Source organism: Carcharodon carcharias, chromosome 4, assembly GCF_017639515.1.
Source record: "Carcharodon carcharias isolate sCarCar2 chromosome 4, sCarCar2.pri, whole genome shotgun sequence".
NCBI classification, from domain to species: domain Eukaryota; kingdom Metazoa; phylum Chordata; class Chondrichthyes; order Lamniformes; family Lamnidae; genus Carcharodon; species Carcharodon carcharias.
Window position 1 is genome coordinate 73,445,608 of NC_054470.1, and position 18,546 is coordinate 73,464,153.

An 18,546-nucleotide genomic window follows, 5' to 3' on the forward strand; every position below is an offset into this window, starting at 1 on the left:
CTGAAGAGAAAAGAAATTGCAGGGCTATGGGGAAGGGCAGGGGAATGGTACCAGCAGAGAACTGACTCAAGCTTGATGGACTGGTCTTTCTGTGCTGTAGCCATTCTACGATAAGGAGTTCATTGTGTTGGGGGTAATATCTTAACATAGATAGAGGATTGTCTAACTAACAGAAAACAGTGGACAAGGATTAATGAGTCTTTTTCGACTTGAAACTAGTGGGGTGCCACAGGAAACAGTCCTGAGGCCTCAGCTATTTGCAATCTATATCACTGACTTGAATGAGGGGGCCGAGTGTTTTGTAGGCAGATTGCTGATGGCTTAAAGATAGATAAGAAAGCAAGTTATGAAGAGGAGACAAGGAGCCTGCAAGGGATATGGCAAAGGTAAGTGAATGGGCAAAAATTTGACAGATGGAAAATAATGTAGGAAAATATAAGGTTATCCATTTTGATGGAAAGAATAGAAAAGCAAAGCCTTTCAATGGAGTGACATTACAGAATCTGTGGTACATGAAATATGAATAGTTAGCATGCAGGTACAGCAACTAATTAGGTAGGCAAATGGAATGTTCTATGGAGGATGGAGCAAAAAAGTAGGGAAATTTTTCTACTACCTTATGGGGCATTGGTAAGAACGTATCTGGAGCACTGCCAGAAGCAGTTCAGAGGAGATTCACTAGGTCAATTCTGAGATGAAGGGATTGTCTTATGAGGAAAGTTGCGCAGGTTGGGCTTATCCTCGTTGGAGTTTAGAAGTAAGAGTGGTGATCTGAGGAGAATTAACAAGGTTGATACAGAGAGGATGCTTTCCCTCAAAGGAGAATCTCAAACTAGGGAGTGTACTTTCAGAATGAGTTCATCCATTTAAGATGGAACTAAGGAGGAATTTCTTCTCTGTGGGTTGTGAATCTTTGGAATTCTCTACCCCAAGAGCTGTGGAGGGTGAGTCATTGAACATATTTCAAGACTGAAATAGATTCTTGAACTATAGGGGAGTTAGGGTTAGGGTTTTGGGGAACAGACAGGAAAGTGGAGCTGAGGCCAAATTCTGATCCGATATGATCTTATTGAATAGTGGAGCAGGCTTGAGGGGCTGTGTGGTCTACTCCTGCTCCTATTTCTTATGCTCTTATCCTCACCACTTCCAGCCTTTAAGGAGAGGTGGTGGTGTAGTGGCAATGTTACTGGACTGGTATTCCAGAGACCCAGGAAATTCTCTGGGGACCTGGGTTCGAATCCCACTATGGCAGGTAGTGAAATTTGAATTTAAAAATCTGGACTTAAAAGTCTAATGATGACCATTGTCAATTGTCATAAAAACCCATCTGGCTCGCTCATGTCCTTACCTGGTCTGGCCTACATTTGACTCCACAGCAATATAGTTGACTCTTACATGCGCTCTGAAAAAATCCTGTTGAACGCGATATGGTCAGCTAAAATTGGCGATATTAATGGAACTGTCATTGCTTGTAGATGTGTTTTGCAAACAGTTTTTTATTCCTTCTCTGCGCTTCACTCTCATCCCCAAGCATTTGCTGCTTTTTTATTGAGGCCACGCACCAATTGACTGAAAGCTGGGGAGAGTGATTCTGGCTAAATCACCTTGGTCAGATGTCCCTGTTATGTTTATTTATAATGACATGGCTGTGATTGTAACACTATGTGGGGTACATTCTCCCACTTTTCTTGGCGTTCCCTGTGACCTCCCCAGCTCTCCCCTGCTTCTGACTTTTCCTGCTTCTCCCAGCCATAGCTCCCCGTACTTCCCTTGCTCTCCCTGCTCCCGTCAGTGCATGCCCATGTTCTGTGCTGCTAGGCTTCAGGCTTAACACACACACACACCCCTAACACATGTTCACTAATGCACGCTTCCACTAACACATGCATCCACTGACCAGGGCTCTGCTTACTCCAGCCAGAACTCGCCCGCCATCTTCCACCTCGTTTGCTCTCTCATGCTATCTCAGACACACACATGCGCGCACACATGCACGCACACAGCAGAATAAGTTACAGGGCAGAGGAGGTGGAATTGATAAGAGTTAAAGTCTGTACAAAAGAAAAAATATACGTGCCGATGCCCCTTTTGGTGGTCTTGAAATTCCATGTGTTGCAGCTGATATCGACCAGCCTGCTCCTGCTGTGCAACACTGCCCTCAACTATCAAGATCCACGGCGAACCAGGTACTGTGGATCATTTCTCATACCTTGGAGCCTTCTCTAAGTGAAGGCAGATATTGATGATGAAACTCAACATCGCCTCCAGTGTGCCAGTGCAACCTTCGGCTGCCTGAGGAAAAGTGTTTGATGACAAAGACTTTGAACTTAGCACCAAGCTCATAACCTACAGGGCTGCAGTGCTGCCTGCCCTCCTATATGTGTCAGAGACATGGACAATGTATAGCAGACACCTTAAATCCCTGGAGAAATACCACCAGCGATGCCTCTATAAAATCCTGCAAGTTCAATGGCAGGATAGGTGCTCCAACATTAGTGTTCTCTTTCAGGCCAACATTGCCAGTATTGAGGCATAATTAAGGTTAATCAACTATGTTGGGTGAGCCACACCATCCACATGCCTGACACAGGACTCCCAAAACATGCTCTCTACTCCAAGCTTCGTCTCAGCAAGTGGTTACCTCAGCAAGAGGAATTGTTTCAGGGATGTCCTTAAAGCTGTCTGATAAAATGCAACACCCCCACCGATTCGTAGGAATTTCTTGCTCGAGACCACCCAAACTGAAGAAGAAGCATCTGTGAAGGTGCCAACCATTTTGAAAGTCTCTGACAGGCCCAGGTGGAGGCCAAGCGCAGAAAGCAGAAGGGGTGTCCCTAAATCTGAGCATCTCACCCACCCACCTCATCAAACACTACCTTCTCCACCAGTGGCAGAGTGTGCGGATCCAGCATTGGACTTTTTAGTCACCTCAGGATGCACAAGTGGAGTGAAAGAAAGTCATCCTCGGCCCTGAGGGACTGTATGAGACGATGATGTGGGGCACTATTGGCCCAAGTCAGTGTCCTCTCACTCCCTGGCACCGAGTTTTAATCTAGTGCACATCCTCGGCATTTTTTGAGGTTTTGATTTTTCACCTTAATATTATGAGATACAATGGATATGACAAGGTACAGGTAGGTAGGTCAGATGTTTCTCACGTGTTAGTGCAGACTCGATAGGCTGAAGAGCCTCTTCTACACTGTGATTCTGTGTGAAAAGAATAAAAAAACTCCATGTCCTCTAATTTAAAAAAAAAATTCTTCTTCGCTTTTTCACTGTTCCTTAACGAAAAACCAGTTTTACAGTCTTTTTTTATTCCTGTGCTGATTGGTAAGCAGTTGAGTAAAACAGAGACCCCTCTCTGTCTGTGAGGAAACTCCAGTCCTGATACCAAGAGAGGATGTGAAGTACATTTTACAAGTGGGGAGAATTACAAACTGGATCCACATCCACCCATTTGGCAGTGCAGCAGTTATACCTACTCACTGCCAGAACTTTTGAGAAGGATTTCTGTGTTGCTGCTTTTATACGAAAGTTTGGTGTGTGGTTTTGATTTCTATGAATCTGTAACAATACAACAAGTTGGGGATGGTCTCATTGTGATAATGCTTTGGGGACAGGGGTTCAAATCCCATCTTGTCTACTGGTGGAATTTAAATTCAATTAATAAATCTGGAATATAAAGCTGGTCTCAGTAATGGTGACCATGAAATTAGCATTGATTGTTGAATAAACCCATCTGATTCACTAATGTCCTTTAGGGAAGGAAATCTGCCACTCTTACCTGGTCTGGTCTACATGTGACTCCAGACCCACAGTAATGTGGTTGACTCTTAACTGTCCTGTATTGGCCGCTAGCAAGCCACTCAGTTCAAGGGCAGTTAGGGATGGGCATCAAATGCCTTTCCAGCGACATCCACATCCCGTGAAAAGAATAAAAGAAAAAAATAAGTAAATGGGGTGAAATTGCTCTGTGAAATTAATACTTGAACATGGCAAGGCAATTGCATGAAATTCCCCTGCACACTGACTCAAGAAAGATGTTTATCCACTTAAACAAAATTGTTTTGTCTCCATTCGAGCTTCCTTCCTCATCTAACCCTATCCAACATAACCCGTAATTCCCTTCTCCCTCATATTCTTAACTAGCCTTCCCTTAAATGAATCTTTACCTTTTCCTCAACCACTCAGTGTGACTGCATGTTTCACATTTGTAGAATATGCAAAGAGGCCATTTAGCCCAACTTATCCATATGGGTGTTTATGTGCCACTTGAACCTTCTCTCATCTTTCCTCATCTAAATCTATTATCACAATCCTCTATTCCCTTCCCCCTCATATATATTTGTCTAGCTTTTCCTTAAATGCAGCCATACTGTGCACTTTAACAACTCCATGTGGTGGCAAGTTCCACATTCTCACCACTCTTTTGGACAAACAAGTTTTTTCTGAATTACATATTTTATTTCTTGGTGACTATATTATATTGATGGACACTAATTTTGCTCCTCCCAATAAATGGAAATGCTCTCTTTGTCTACTCTGGTAAAACCTTTCATAATTTTAAATACCTTATTTTCAAGAGAAGCCAGATCCAGCCTATGCATCTTTTCCTGATGGGTATAACTGAAAGTTTTGGTTTTATCTCTGTGAATCATTTTGTACGCTCTCTAAGTGCCTCTATGTCCTTTTACTAATATGGCAACTAATTCTATGCATAGTATTTCAAGTGTGGCCGAACCATGATTCTTTACAAATTTAGCGTAACTCCTCTACTTTTCTGTTCTATCCCTCTAGAAACGAACCTCATGCTTGGTTTCTGTTCTATGTATGGTCTTATTAACCTGCATTGCTACTTTAGTGAGTTGTGTACTTCTACTCCCCTTTGTTTTTTGTTGTGATGTGGCAGATGGTGTCTGCCAGGTGGACCAAATCCATGAGGGAAACTTGGTCATGCTATCCTAATGGTTTTGCAATTTGGATTTATTACAAGATGTGTGCACAGAATTAAGAAGCAATAAGTCCACCAAGACCTTCAAAGATTTAAAAAATCAAATTAATATATTTATTAACAAAATATAAAAGATTTCAAGCACATACATTAGGCTACAATTACTACTATAATAACTCCTAAAATTCCTAATTAACCTGACTCCCAGTTACACTCCCTTTAAGTCAACAGTTCAAAAATGGATTTTAGGTTTAAAACAAACTCAGCAAGTTAACACAATATCCTGGACAGTGAGAATTCCAATTGGCTTTTCTTCAGCTTCAGGTTTGTTAGATAGCAGACTTATGCATGAGTGCTGGAGGCTTCATTAGGCTTTTCACACACTCCTGTTAGATCTTACATGGCCTTCTGACACATAGCCTTTCACTCTCTATATATATGTTTCTCTTTTTTTAACATGTAACTCCTGTTGTTCCATATGTCTTTGAAACTGTATCTCCCTTATAAAAAAAGAACTTCGTGTTGTCAGTAATCTTTGGGAAAAATAAACATGTTCCTTAGTCTTGCTTATCTGGCTAGTTGTAAATAGACTAAAATCCCTTTGAAATCCAAATATCCCTTCATTTATTTAAAATTGCAAATTCCCTTCATACCTTACATGCTAAGCCAGCATCCATGTTTACTCACTAGCATGTCTAGCACCTAGCTTCTTTTGATGATTTAAGCTTGCAGTCTACTTGACTCCAAATGTAATTAAATCACACAGGCAAACCCAATTATACTTACCCCAATAAAGCTACTTCACAATAAACCAGAAAAATATTAGCAAAATTATTATACTTTCATGACATCTTCTATCCACTGAGATTCTTATTTTCTAAGTACCATGTGACCTCATTTTTCTTACCAAAATGTAATACCTCATATTTACATATATTGAAATTAATTTCCCAATTTAATTCTTATCCTGTAAGTTTATTAATGTCACCTTGTAATTTGCTGCATCCCTCCTCAGTATTGATTGTCTTTCTCCTACTGCTAGCCCCACCCCGCCAAATTTGGTGTCATTCACAAACTTCAAAACTTTCAAAGTTTAAATCATTAACATGAATTATGAACAGTAGTGGTCCCAGCATTAATCCTATTTGGATCCTACTTACATTTTTTGCCATTCTGATTAGCTATCCTCCACTGCTACTCTCTTTTCTTGCAGCAAGCTATCCATTCTGTTACTTCTTCCCTGACACTGTGTGCTTTGATCTTATTCCTGAGTTACTATGTGATATCTTTTTGAAGGCCTTTTGGAAATCTAGATATATTATACCTATTTCATTACCAACTCTTTCTGTTATCTCTTCAAATTCAATGAGGTTGGTCAATCAAAACTTTCCTATTTGACATCCATGCTAACTATTTTATTATATTTTTGGTTTCTAAAAGCTTTTTTATTTTCATCTTCAGTAGCAATATCATTATCTTTCCTACTAGTGGTGTTAAGCTGACTGGTCCATGGTTCCTTGGACATGTTCTACCTCCCTTTTTAAATATAGGTATGTTGTTAGCCTTCCACCAGTCCTCAATCAATAGTGACAATGCATTTCCAATTGATTCAGTGGTAATGAATCTGCACTATGCCTTTTTCTAATGAATTATTTGTTATGTGTATTAATGCCTCTGCTACTTCGTCCCTTTATGCTTTTGAAATTTGTGGATGCAATCCTGCAGACCAGGGATTTAATATTTCTCCTTCCCACCTTAAATCCAGTTATTCTTTCTAATCTCATTTTCTGATGTCATGTCCTCCCTCATAAATACTAAAGCAAAATAATTATTTAAGCTTTCCTTTTGTAATTATTTAATTTTTTTATTTATGTTCTTGTAGAATATTTTATTATTTTGTTTCATGTTTCTTGATAATTTAATTTCATAGTCCCTATTTGCCTCCCGGTTTGTTTTTTATTCTCTCCTGCACAGAAAAGTCTTGCAAACTGTAATGAAGTTTATGACAGAATTTTTTTTTTGTGCAATCTTAGTTAAGGAATAAATGTTGGACAGGGCAGTAGGAGAACATCCGTGCTCTTCTTTGAATAGTGCTGTAGGGTGTTTTTTGTTGGCTACAGAGCTTTCACCAACAAATTTGAGAATGTCTTACCCGAAAGATGGTATCTCAGTCAGTACAGTACCTCAGCACAGTACTTACTGCACTGATTCTCAACCTTGGGTGCTAAAATCTCTGAAGTGAGGTTTGTAGCTGTGACATTTTTGGTCAGCGGTGAGAGTGCTGATGCTGAGTTAAGGCTTCTCCTGGTCTTTGCAAATGTTATCTGAGCATGTGAATGAAGTTGCATGGGCAAGGCCAGGTGTTAATCATTGGAGTTTGTATTTTTTTCCCTTCTTATCAATCCTTGACGACTTCCCTGGCCTCTTCTTGTAACTCTTTCGAGTACGAACCCGTTTCCATCTGTTTCAGATGAAGTTACATTGTTTCATAGTTTGCCATTGTGAGATTTGAACTCTTGATAACTCCTTCGAGTACAAACCCATTTCCATCTGTTTCAGATGAAGTTACATTGTTTGCCATTGTGAGATTTGAACTCTTGATACTCTTTTGAGTAAACCTGTTTCCATCTGTTTCAGATGAAGTTACATTGTTTCATAGTTTGCCATTGTGAGATTTGAACTCTTGATCTTAGGGTTACAAGACCAGTACCATAACCACTTGGCTATTTAGGCCAAGCTTAAAATTATGTTGCAACAGATGTATCAGGCAATGTGATTGGAGTTGTAACTCTTTCGAGTACTAACCCATTTCTATCTATTTCAGATGAAGTTACATTGTTTCATAGTTTGCCATTGAGAGATTTGAACTCTTGATCTTGGGGTTACAAACCCAGTACCATAACCACTTGGCTATTTAGGCCAAGCGTCCCATCCAAGTACTAACCAGGCCTGAGTCTGTTTAGCTTCCAAGACCAGACGAGATTGGGCATTTTCAGACTAGTATGGCCGTAGCCTAAAACCCGTTTCCATCTGTTTCAGATGAAGTTACATTGTTTCATAGCTTGCCATTGTGAGATTTGAACTCTTGATCTTGGGGTTACAAACCCAGTACCATAACCACTTGGCTATTTAGGCCAAGCGGCCTCTTCTTGTAGAAGTAGCAGCAGAACTTGGAAATAAATTGGAGAGGGATCAACTTCTATGTTCTGGCATGTAGATAAAGCAACCCCAACCGGACCATTTGTTTTAGATAATAGGTGCAAAATAATTTCAAGGTTCTATGTTACCATTTGCCTCTGTTATCTGCTACTGTCCTAGTTTTAACACAAGACGAGCAAATGAATACTAATAGTAGTTGTTCTGTGGTTGATCTAAGAAAAGTCAGGACAAAGTGAATTTCCCTCAGTATATTAGTGATCCTGCAGGTATAGGTGAAAGAAAAAAGGTCTTGCCTTTATAAAGTCCCTTTCACAATCTCAGAACCTCCCAAAGAGCTTTACAGCCAATGAAGTACACTTTTTGAAGTATAGTCACTGTTGTAGGAAAGATGGCAACTAACATGCACGGAACAATATTACACAAATTGCATTGTAATAATGACCAGATAACCTAATTTTTTAGTGGTTTTGATTGAAGGATAAATATTGTTCAGGGTACTCTGGTGGGGTCTCTTGCTTCTACCTGAGAAGGAATGAAATTAGTAGAGAAAGTGAGTAAAATGTAAACCAGCTTAAGTGAGTAGTGACTGTGGAAATGGTTGGTCATTTAAATCTTATAATGAGGCTATGTGCCTACATTTTAACAGTGATTTTATGTTTAACCATAAAGGTGACCAGGTTTCCTGCGTGTTAGGAAATGCAGCAACTTAAGGGAGGAGTGAAAGACTGAATCCATGATGTAAGTGTCTTTACAGCGCTGCTTGTGAGCCAGAAGGAGCAGGAATGCTTCCTCCAGGCCCAACAAGCTACCCAGTACACCTCCCCAACTGTGATCTGCCTGCCTTCCCTCACTCTCCAGATCACCACCTAGTATGATTATTGGGACCGCAAGGAATACCTTGGGATGCTCCCCAGATGTGCTACTTGCTCTTATAAATTTTGACCCAATGAAGCAGGATTTCCCCCTGAAAGACCTCTAGCCTATTGTTCAGGTTGTCTAGGAGTGGGATCCTCAAGGAAAAAAAAGTAAAGCAGCCCTGCAGTTAAATTCTGCAGGACACCTGGGAAGTCTGTTCTTTTAGATTTCCTGACCTCTCAGTGGTGTTTCTACCCGCACAGAGCTTGCCTCCAGGCTAAATTTCAGGTCTCTGTCACAGTTATCAAACTTCATCTACAGACAGCAGCTGAACTGTGCAATTTGACCATTGCTGTTTCCTGTGATAATTTAGCTCATTAACAAACTTCTTAAGATGTTTCACAACTGTTCGGAGTAAAATGTGACTAAGATAGTACTCTCATTTGGGATTCAAATGTCTCTTTGAAATCATTTATTCAATTGGTTTACTTGATCTTGATATGAATCCCTCAGTGAAATTATGGCCTTTTAATCACTTTGGATCTCTGTTAGTCCATAAAAAAGTCTATAATGTCCATAAATGTTGTTCTCACTGTAGGAATGTATTTCTGATTTAACAGGTGGATTTGCCTTTGTTTATGAAGCACAAGATCTTGGTAGTGGAAGAGATTATGCTTTAAAGGTGAGTCATACTTTGAAACTATTTTCAATCACGGCTTGCAGGCATTTCTAGTCTTTGTGCCAGGTTAGAGGTATTTGCATCACTTCTGCAGTTATTGCCTAGGGTGAAGTGGGCTGTTTTGGACCACATAGGACAATAGCCAACAGCCAGGCTACTTAGGGGCTGAGTGTTTCTAGATGAAATAAATTGTAACTTAAGGTGGGCAATGTTTAAAACTGTTGTGTTTTGTGGTGAACTCTGCTACACAGACCAGGAAGATCCCACGTGACGTTGGTCTGTGCATACATATTGTGGTTGGTTAAGGAGAGAATTGGTGTTTGAATATCAGATCTTATTCTGCAGCTCAATGTGAGTGTAATTCACCATTGAGTGTGAATAAAGTTGTGTTTGCAACTCAGCGTGCTAAAGTGTTTGTTTCAATGGTGAGACTTGAAAATTACATAAAATATATAAAATAGACACCACAAAAACAGGCCATGTCAGCATTCATGCTCTATTACTGCCTCCTCCCATCCTTCCTCATCTAGCTTCATTAGCATACCTAGCTTCCTCTTAAATACATCTGTAATATTTCTCTCAACTACTCCCTGTGGTAGCATGTTCTACCTTCTCTCTGGGAAAAGTTGCTTCTGAATTCACTAATTGACTTTTTGGCGTCTACCTTATATAGATGGAAACATTCTCTCTGTGTTTACCTTTTGTAATTTTAAAGATCTCTAGGTTCTTCTCAGCCTTCTGTTTTCAAGAGAAAAGGGAGACAGTCTACTCAAACCTTTCCTGATACTGTAACTGGCAGTTCTGGTATCATCTTTGTAAACTTCTTTGCTCTCTTTTCAGTGCCTCTATATTCTTTTTATAATGTGACAAACAGAACTGTATATAGTACTTCAAGTGTGGTCTAACCAAGGTTTGACATAATGTAACTGCATTACCATTCAATTCTGTATCCGTAGAAAAATAGTGCTTGGTTTGCTTTAGTTAAGGCCTTATTGACCTGCATGGCGATTTTATTGATTTGTGTATTTGTGCTTCCTGACCCCTTTGCATCTTCATCCCAATTAGATTCTTATTTTCTAGATAATATATGGCCTCCTTATTTTTCTTACCAAAATGTAATGTCTGACATTTACCTATGTTTAAATTCAATTGCCAATTTACTGTCAATTCTGCATGTTTATAAATGTCATCTTCTGACTTGTTCTCCCTCCCAGTTTGACTGTTGCTTCCAATTTGGTGTTAACTGTAAATTTAGATGAAAGGTCACTGAGCTGAAACATTAACTTTGTTTCTCTCTCCACAGATGCTGCCTGACCTGCTGAGTATTTCCAGCATTTTTTGCTTTTATTACTGTAAATTTAGAAATTGTGTCTTGGATTCCAAAATCTAAATGAATATAATTTGTGAACAACTGAACAGAGGTGCCCGTACAATCCTTTTGGGACCCAACGTTCCATCTTCTGCCACTCTGAGTAGCTACCAACTCTACTCTCTGCTTTCTGTTTTGTAACCAGCTGGTTGCCCCCTGACCCATGCTTTGACCTTTATTAGTCTACTACACAGTACCCTATCAAATGTCTTTTGGAAATCTTGATATATTACAGTTACTGTATTAGCCTTGTCTATCCTCTCTGTTACCTCTTCAAATAATTCAATGAGGTTGGTCAAGCAAGGCCTTCCCTTTTGAAATCCAACCACTCATAGCGGGAGGTCAAACTTCTTGTATTGCTAAAATATTTTCTAGAAAGTTATTTTTCTTTCTCCCCTTAATTTCTGCAATCTGTCTTTGCTGCATTGGATTAATTATTTCTTTATACCATGGCTAAAATGAATCCATCTAGGCTCTGTGGTTTCTGTCGATCATGAACTGCATCATTGCTGGTATGGGATGTGTGATGTGTGGTTGCTGGTAGTGAAAAAAGAAATGAAAGTGCCAGTCAATTAATTATTATTAAAGCAAATTATGAGTGCCCTGATGGTTCAGTGGGAGAATGCACCAATGCAGTACTGAGTTATTCTGCACTGCACTGAGCTATATAAACCAGAAACCTCTTTCTTTTGACCTCTTTTCTATAATAAAGTAGCTGATCTCAGCTGGGGTGAAGGAACCTGTGCTGCAGTTGGTCTCAGGGCCCCTTGATTAAGGAGTTGAAAAGTCAGTCAGGCTGTCCATTGATTTTTTGCAACAGTGTTTGGACTTGGGCGGGAAGAGATCAGAATCTGCTTCCATTTCAGTGACTCTCTCCAGGATGATCAATACTCTGCTGCATGGGTGTTAATTGTTGGGGTTAAGGGGGAGTAAAGTTGTGGAGTGCTTTCTGTTCAAAACACTCCCTTTTTCCACAGCTCTGTCTTGTAAAGATATAGTTCTGTACACATCAGTTTTTAAAAAATATTAACAAGCTTGCTACCTCATCCTCTCAATTTTTCTTCAGGCTTTAACAGAGATGATCACATAATCCTTCCCCAGTCCCTGTCCTCTTTTGTCCAACTGAGTGGGATGGCTCTTGCCTGGTTCCACTCTTAATTATCCAGTTATAGCCAGAAAATATTCTGAAATGCCTATTTTTCCTTCCTCTTACGATTAGCTCTGGATCCATCCTTAGGCCTCTCCTATTTCCTATCGGCATGCTGTCTCTCTGATGCCATGATGTTAATTTCCATGTGTATGTTGACGACTCCCAACTTGATCTCACTGCCATCTTTCTCAACTCCTCCATTGCCTGTTTGTTGTCAGCCTACCTGTCCAACATCCACTCCTGGATAAGCTGCAATTTCCTCTAATAAAATATTGGAAAGACTAAAACCATTGCCTTGGATTCTCGCTGCAAACCCCATACAATCTCCATGAATTCTAAAAGCACCCCCCCCCCACCCCTCCAACTAGTCTCAGGCTGAATCAGATTGTTTGCAACAGCAATGTCATATATGACCTCTGACCCCATATCCTCCCCAACACAGTGACTGCCTACTTTCACCTCTGTAGCATTGCCCAACTCAGCCTAACCCTCATCCCATCTGCAGTTTACAGACCTTATCCATCCTTTTGTTATCGCCAGACTCAACAGTACCGATGTTCTCCTGGCTGGCCTTTCATCTTTCAACCTGCAAATCCTATTCATCATTCATCCCTGTGTTCACTAACCTACATTGGCACCCTATCCACTGTCGCTTTGAATTTAAAATTCTCATCCACATTTGCCTGGCCTTACCCTCCCCTCCTCTGTATTCTTCTCAAGTTCCACCACCCTCTGAAAACTCTGCATTCCTGCAAACCTGGCCTCTTTGCCATCTTCCACTCCCTTCGCCCCTAGCCATTGGTGGCCTTGCTTTCAGTTGTCTAGGCCCTAACCTCTGGAATCCCCTCCTTAACCCTCTCTACCTCTGTGCCCCCCTTTCCTCCTTTAAGAGACCCTCCTTTAAAACCTATCTCATTGACCAAGCTTTTAGTCACTCCTCCTAATTACTTGGTGTCGATTTATGCCTGGTTATGCTTCTGTGTGAAGTGCCTAGGGTTATCTTCCTACATTAAAAGTACAGTTTGCAATTTGTCAATTTAATAAAGTGATGCAGATGACATTTATCAAATTAAATGATTGCACGAGTTTGTTGACCAAGTTACTCGTGCAGTGACTCATACAAGTTGAGCTTTTGTCCTCACGCAATCCATGGCATCTGATGTGTTTAAACAATATAAGCTGCGTGTAATTTGCTTAATTGTTGAAAATTTGCATGATCTTTATTTTGTGTTACAGAGACTTCTGTCAAATGAGGAAGAAAAGAGCAAAGCAATCATTCAGGAAGTTTGCTTTATGGTATCCTTTACAGTTATTTGAAGTTCTGCTGGTTCTACAATCTTGATTGCTTATTTAAGGAGAAAACCCAGAAATTCTCCATGTTTATGGAACAATAGACCTCGCATTGTTAAAATAATAACAATTTAAAATATGTCTAACCTGATTTCTACCAATTTGTGCCCTTTCCATAGGTATGTGAGGAAACCACGTTAGTTCACACAATGTTCACTGTTCAATTCTACCTTTAACTTTGAAAGTTCTCTTCCTCACTGATTCTCCCCTCTATACCTTATCTCTGTGCACAAGAGTACGTGTTAAGCAGTTTCCCCATGACCATCTCCATTGCTGCCCTCGACTGGGCACCAGTAGGTTATGAAAGCAACTCGGCAGATACTCCTCATTTTGTTTTGGCTCAATGGTAGCACTCTTGGCTTTGAGTCAGAAGGTTGTGGGTCCAAACCCTTCTCCAGAGATTTAAGTGCATGTGTTTCAGTGCATTAATGAGGAGGTGTTGCACTGCCTTTGGAATGAAACATTAAAACTGAGCCCTTTCTGCCTCTCGGATGGACATAAAAGATTCCAAGGCACTGCTTTGAAGAAGAGCTGGGGAGTTCTCTATGTGAACATAAGAAATAGGAGCAGGAGTAGGCCCTCGTGCCATGACCATTATTTATCCCTCAACCGACACTACCAGAAATAGCTTATCCCGTAATTTATTTCATCACTATTTGTAGGAGCATGTGTGAATTGCCTGCTATATTTGCTTATATCAGAACAGCTTTGGGACACTTTGAGGCGGCGAAAAGCTTTTTATAAATGCCAGTGTTTTCTTCTTTCTTGAATTTCATTCTTTTACTGGGGAGGTGCTCCACTTGCTGCTTCTTTGCAGCACCTGCATGGTTGTTATCAAGAACTTACTAGAGAAAAGATTAGAACCTGCTTGTCACCATTCCACAATTCTGTACATTTAAAGGAATAGCCCATATAAGTTTCTTTTTGTCCCTGTTGCTTTTATGTTAATCAAACTGAAACAAGTACAATCCCCATGGCAAGAAAATTCCTGCGAATTATTCTTGTTTGCAAATTGTTAACATATATCCACATATATTCAGAGGCCTTGTAGTGCAGTGGGTAGTGTCCCTGCCTCTGAGCCAGAATCTTAGGTTTGTGTCCCACCCCCCAGAACTTGGGGGCCAAGAAGGTGCATTCATAATGTGGCCAAGTAGGTTGAGTATCAATCTGCAAATTCGTCCAGCACACGTCAGTGGCAGATGGTAAGAGTGGGAGAGATTCCTGGTCAGCCACGTGATGGAAAGAAGGTTGGAGCCTCTACCGTCACTATTCATAGCTTGAGATTTCAACATGTATGTAAAAATGCACACTTTCACAGCAACTCAGATTCCGAGTGAACTGTAGCACACCACCACATTTATTAATGATGTAACCAGCCTTTTCATATACAAATGTAATGATCTTCTTTGTGGTTTATCTAAAATGTTGTTGCGGTGATTTGTATTTTTTCTTTGCAGTGCAGCCATATAATAATTGATATAGCTGTGTCTATGCAAGTGATCAACATGCCTCTGCCTGATAGTGAATCCAGCAGTTAACCTCATTTTTACTTTTTGTTTCCTCCCTCCCCTTCTTGCACTCTGCACCATCACTTGGTTGAAGGGATGATCAGACATCCACTTTCTTGGTATATGATGATGTTGCTCTGCGTGGTATGTAGGGGAATGTTCAGGTTTGAATTTTCCTGCGATGACTTAAGTCCCACTTCAGGGGCCAAGGACCACGCGGTGTCTGCTGGCACACTCGAGGCCTTCCGTGCTCAGTGGGCACCGCGGGGACTGGGGTGTTTTGTTGACCCCTTTAATCACATTTTGATTTAAAGTTTGTAAGGTTCCTTTAAACTTTGTCCTTGGTTTTACAGCTGACCTGAATTAGGGGCTGTGCCTGATTTATCCCAATTTTGTTAATTTGGTTTTATTGGTTTTATTGGTTTTAACTCGAAAGAGTTACCACATCATCTTAAGGCTTGGCCTAAATAGCCAAGTGGTTATGGTACTGGGCTTGTAACCCCAAGATCAAGAGTTCAGGGGCCAAAATCAGAAGGCAACCCTGCTTCAGCTGGTGGCGGGACCTGGAAGGCATAATCCCGGCAGTGGCCAAGTAACTGGCTGTGATGGGGCTGCAATCCCAATTAAGGATGACGGCTTGCTGTCCTTGGTACCCCCCCGCCCTAAGAGTCACTGGCCCAATCAGAGCTCAGCAGCCTCATACAGTGCCACTGTTAGTGGTGGCCATTGCTGAGGCTGCAGCTGCAAGGAGAGGGTGGCTCAGTGGCTGAGGAGCCCTCAAAGATGGGTAACTGGAGTTGGGGCAGGCAGGCAAATCCCGGTGGCTGGGGTGGGATCGTGGTGCCCAAGCAGTGCTGTTTTTGCAGGGGTGGATGTTGCTGCTGAGGGGGCCCACTGCAGGCCATGAAGGCCAAAAAGGAGGCCCTCCCCATCCTGGAGGCATGGAGACTGCTAGGTTTCACTGGATGGTCTCGGCACATGTGACAGACCCCCTCTGACTTGGGCAAAATGCCTGTGGAGACAGGAAGTGGCTCTTAATTGGCTTGTTATGTGGCTCAACTGGGCTTTCAGTGGGCAGCCAATCTGCCAGCTTTCTTGCCACTAGCAAAATGCCATGACAGCAGGAAGACATTGGAGAACACCCCCATCCCCCACTTATGCCTTCCCACGGCATTTTGCCAGTCTTCCCGCTCCCAATTGGTCCCCAAAGCTGCTGGTAAAATTCTGGCCTTCAGTTCTCCTGCCTTCCTGTGTTCTGTTCCCAAAACAGCATGGCTGAGACCTGTAAACATCCTACTGCTCAAATCCTGTTACACCTTTTAAAATGATTTCAATCTATGTAAGCAAACCAATTTTGCTTTCATTGTACCGGTGAAGAAAACAAACTTTCTTTTTTGAATGAATGCTGAAGGTGTGAAGGTGTTGTTGAATAGGTGTTGGTTTGTATCATTTTTATTTTTGAAGGAAAAGTTGTGTAATTAACTGCCCCATTTGCACTTTTCCCGCAATTTGTAGTCAGTTAATGAACTTGGGTTCTTTGTGGTACAGCAACAGCTTGCATTTTTACTGCATCTTCACCATGTTAAAGTGTCCCAAGGTGCTTCACAGGAGCGTTATCAAGCAACATTTGATACTGAACTATGTAAGGAGATAATAGAATACCAAATGCTTAGCCGAAGAGGTAGATTTTAAGGACCATTTTAAAAGAGATAGTAGAAAGATTAGGGGAGGGATTCCAGAGCTAAGAACCTGGGCAATTGAAGGCATGTCTGCTAGTAGTGGAGTGATTAAAAATAGAGGATATACGAAAAGCCAGAATTGTGAGAAGTGTAGAGATCTTGGAGGTTTGTAGTGCTGGAGAAAGTTACATAGATAAGGAGGGGCAACCTATGGAGGGATTTGAAAACAAAGATAAGAATCTACACCTGAGGCTTTGACTCAAATGAACAAGGCTTCGTTTAAGTTAGGATACAGACAGCAAAATTTTGAATAAGTTTACGATACATGTTGGACGCTATTTAATGAGACCAGTAAGAGCGGGAAATGTGGCAGGCTTTAACGAGGACCAGAATTTTGGTTTCCTGACAGTGGGTTGAGATGCAGAGATTAAATTGGTGGCATGGCAGTAGCAGGCCAGGCCTCAAGTCGTCCCTTGGTGGGTTCCTATATAATACATATGCGTGACATGGATACTGATTATATTAAAGCTTTCTGTAATATTAAAACGTTTTGTAATTATGTCCTACCTTCAAGATTAAGCCAGCAGCTCACAGGAATCCTGTGGCATCTGGTTTATGCATGTTTAAAGATGGCCTGTACCAGTCAGTTTGAGCAGCTGTGTCTGAGGTCAGCAATTTTCTTTGTTGAGCTCTGCAGCACAAGGGATGGAAGCAGGGGATTGGCAGATTGCATGAAGGCTCGGGACCAGCAAAGGTGAGTCAAGGGTGAGTGGGGAGGGTGGGTGGAATGGGGTCGGGGGCATGGGGGAGTGGATTTGACAAAGAAGGGCCCTTGCTTGTCAAGAGGCCGCAACGCCAACAGCAAGCAACACCTGATGGGGATAGGCTGGTCTAGATCCAGCCATCCAGGGAAGGCATCATAGAAAGTGGGTACTGGGATGCCATCGCGTCCTCAGGACAAGATATAACAACAAACAGATGTCCGAGCGACAATGCCAGAGATGATTGAGGCTGTCCAAGCAAGTGGTCACTCAAATATATGGGATTGTGCAGCAGTACCTGCATCCACATGGATTTGGCATGCATCCATGCTAGTGGCCCTCAGGGTGACAGTGATGCTCAATTTCTTTGCCACCGGTATTTTCCAGGACTCCATGGGTGACATTTGTAAACATAAAAGAGGTGACCAGTGGCTCTTCCGTCATGTGGATGAACTCATTGATGACATTCATTGATGAATTCATTGTGATGAGAACAGACAGGCAGCAAGGGCATTGGGCTTCAGGGCCATTGCTCATTTCCTTTAGGTTCAGGAGGTCATTGACTTCATTCATGGCCTTAGAGCTGTTTGGGACCAGCCAGTAGCACTTGTGAATCACAAGGGCTTTCACTCTTTGAACATGCAATTGGTCTGTGACCATAGGCAAAGAATCAATCATGCCTGTGCTCATTTCCCAGGAAGCACTCATGACTCATGCATTTTCGGTAATTCGCAGCACCCAGAACCTTTTGAGACCCAAGCCTAGTTTGATGGCAGGATCCACCAAAGTATACCCACCCCTGCCACATGATCACACGTGTCTCTTGTGCACACTGCTGGCACTTTAAATTTTAATTAGAATTGCATGCAAGCTGGCTCCTGATATGAGTGGAAGTGCCACCCATTTCCGGTTGTGCCATTGGGAATGGTGCGCCACAGATAAACTATCGCCTGTTGGGAGGCTGGCAGGAGAGTGTTGGAACATTAATGTTTGAGGGTAGTAGGGTTAGTAAAGATACTGCATGATTGTTGATCAAACTGCACTAGAGGTTGCATGCTTTGTCTTGTGATGCATCAGCCTTATGT

The 18,546-nt window shown here is 41.6% G+C and overlaps 1 protein-coding gene across 3 annotated transcripts in view; it reads left to right on the plus strand.

Moving 5' to 3' along the window:
• gak (cyclin G associated kinase) overlaps window positions 1-18,546 on the plus strand; it is a 143,112-nt gene that overhangs the window by 14,333 nt on the left and 110,233 nt on the right. For all 3 annotated transcript variants that reach the window (XM_041185990.1, XM_041185992.1, XM_041185991.1), the window contains exons 2-3: window positions 9,586-9,647; window positions 13,400-13,459. In XM_041185990.1, coding sequence (XP_041041924.1) covers window positions 9,586-9,647; window positions 13,400-13,459 — 122 coding nt within the window. The remainder of the gene's footprint in view (window positions 1-9,585; window positions 9,648-13,399; window positions 13,460-18,546) is intronic.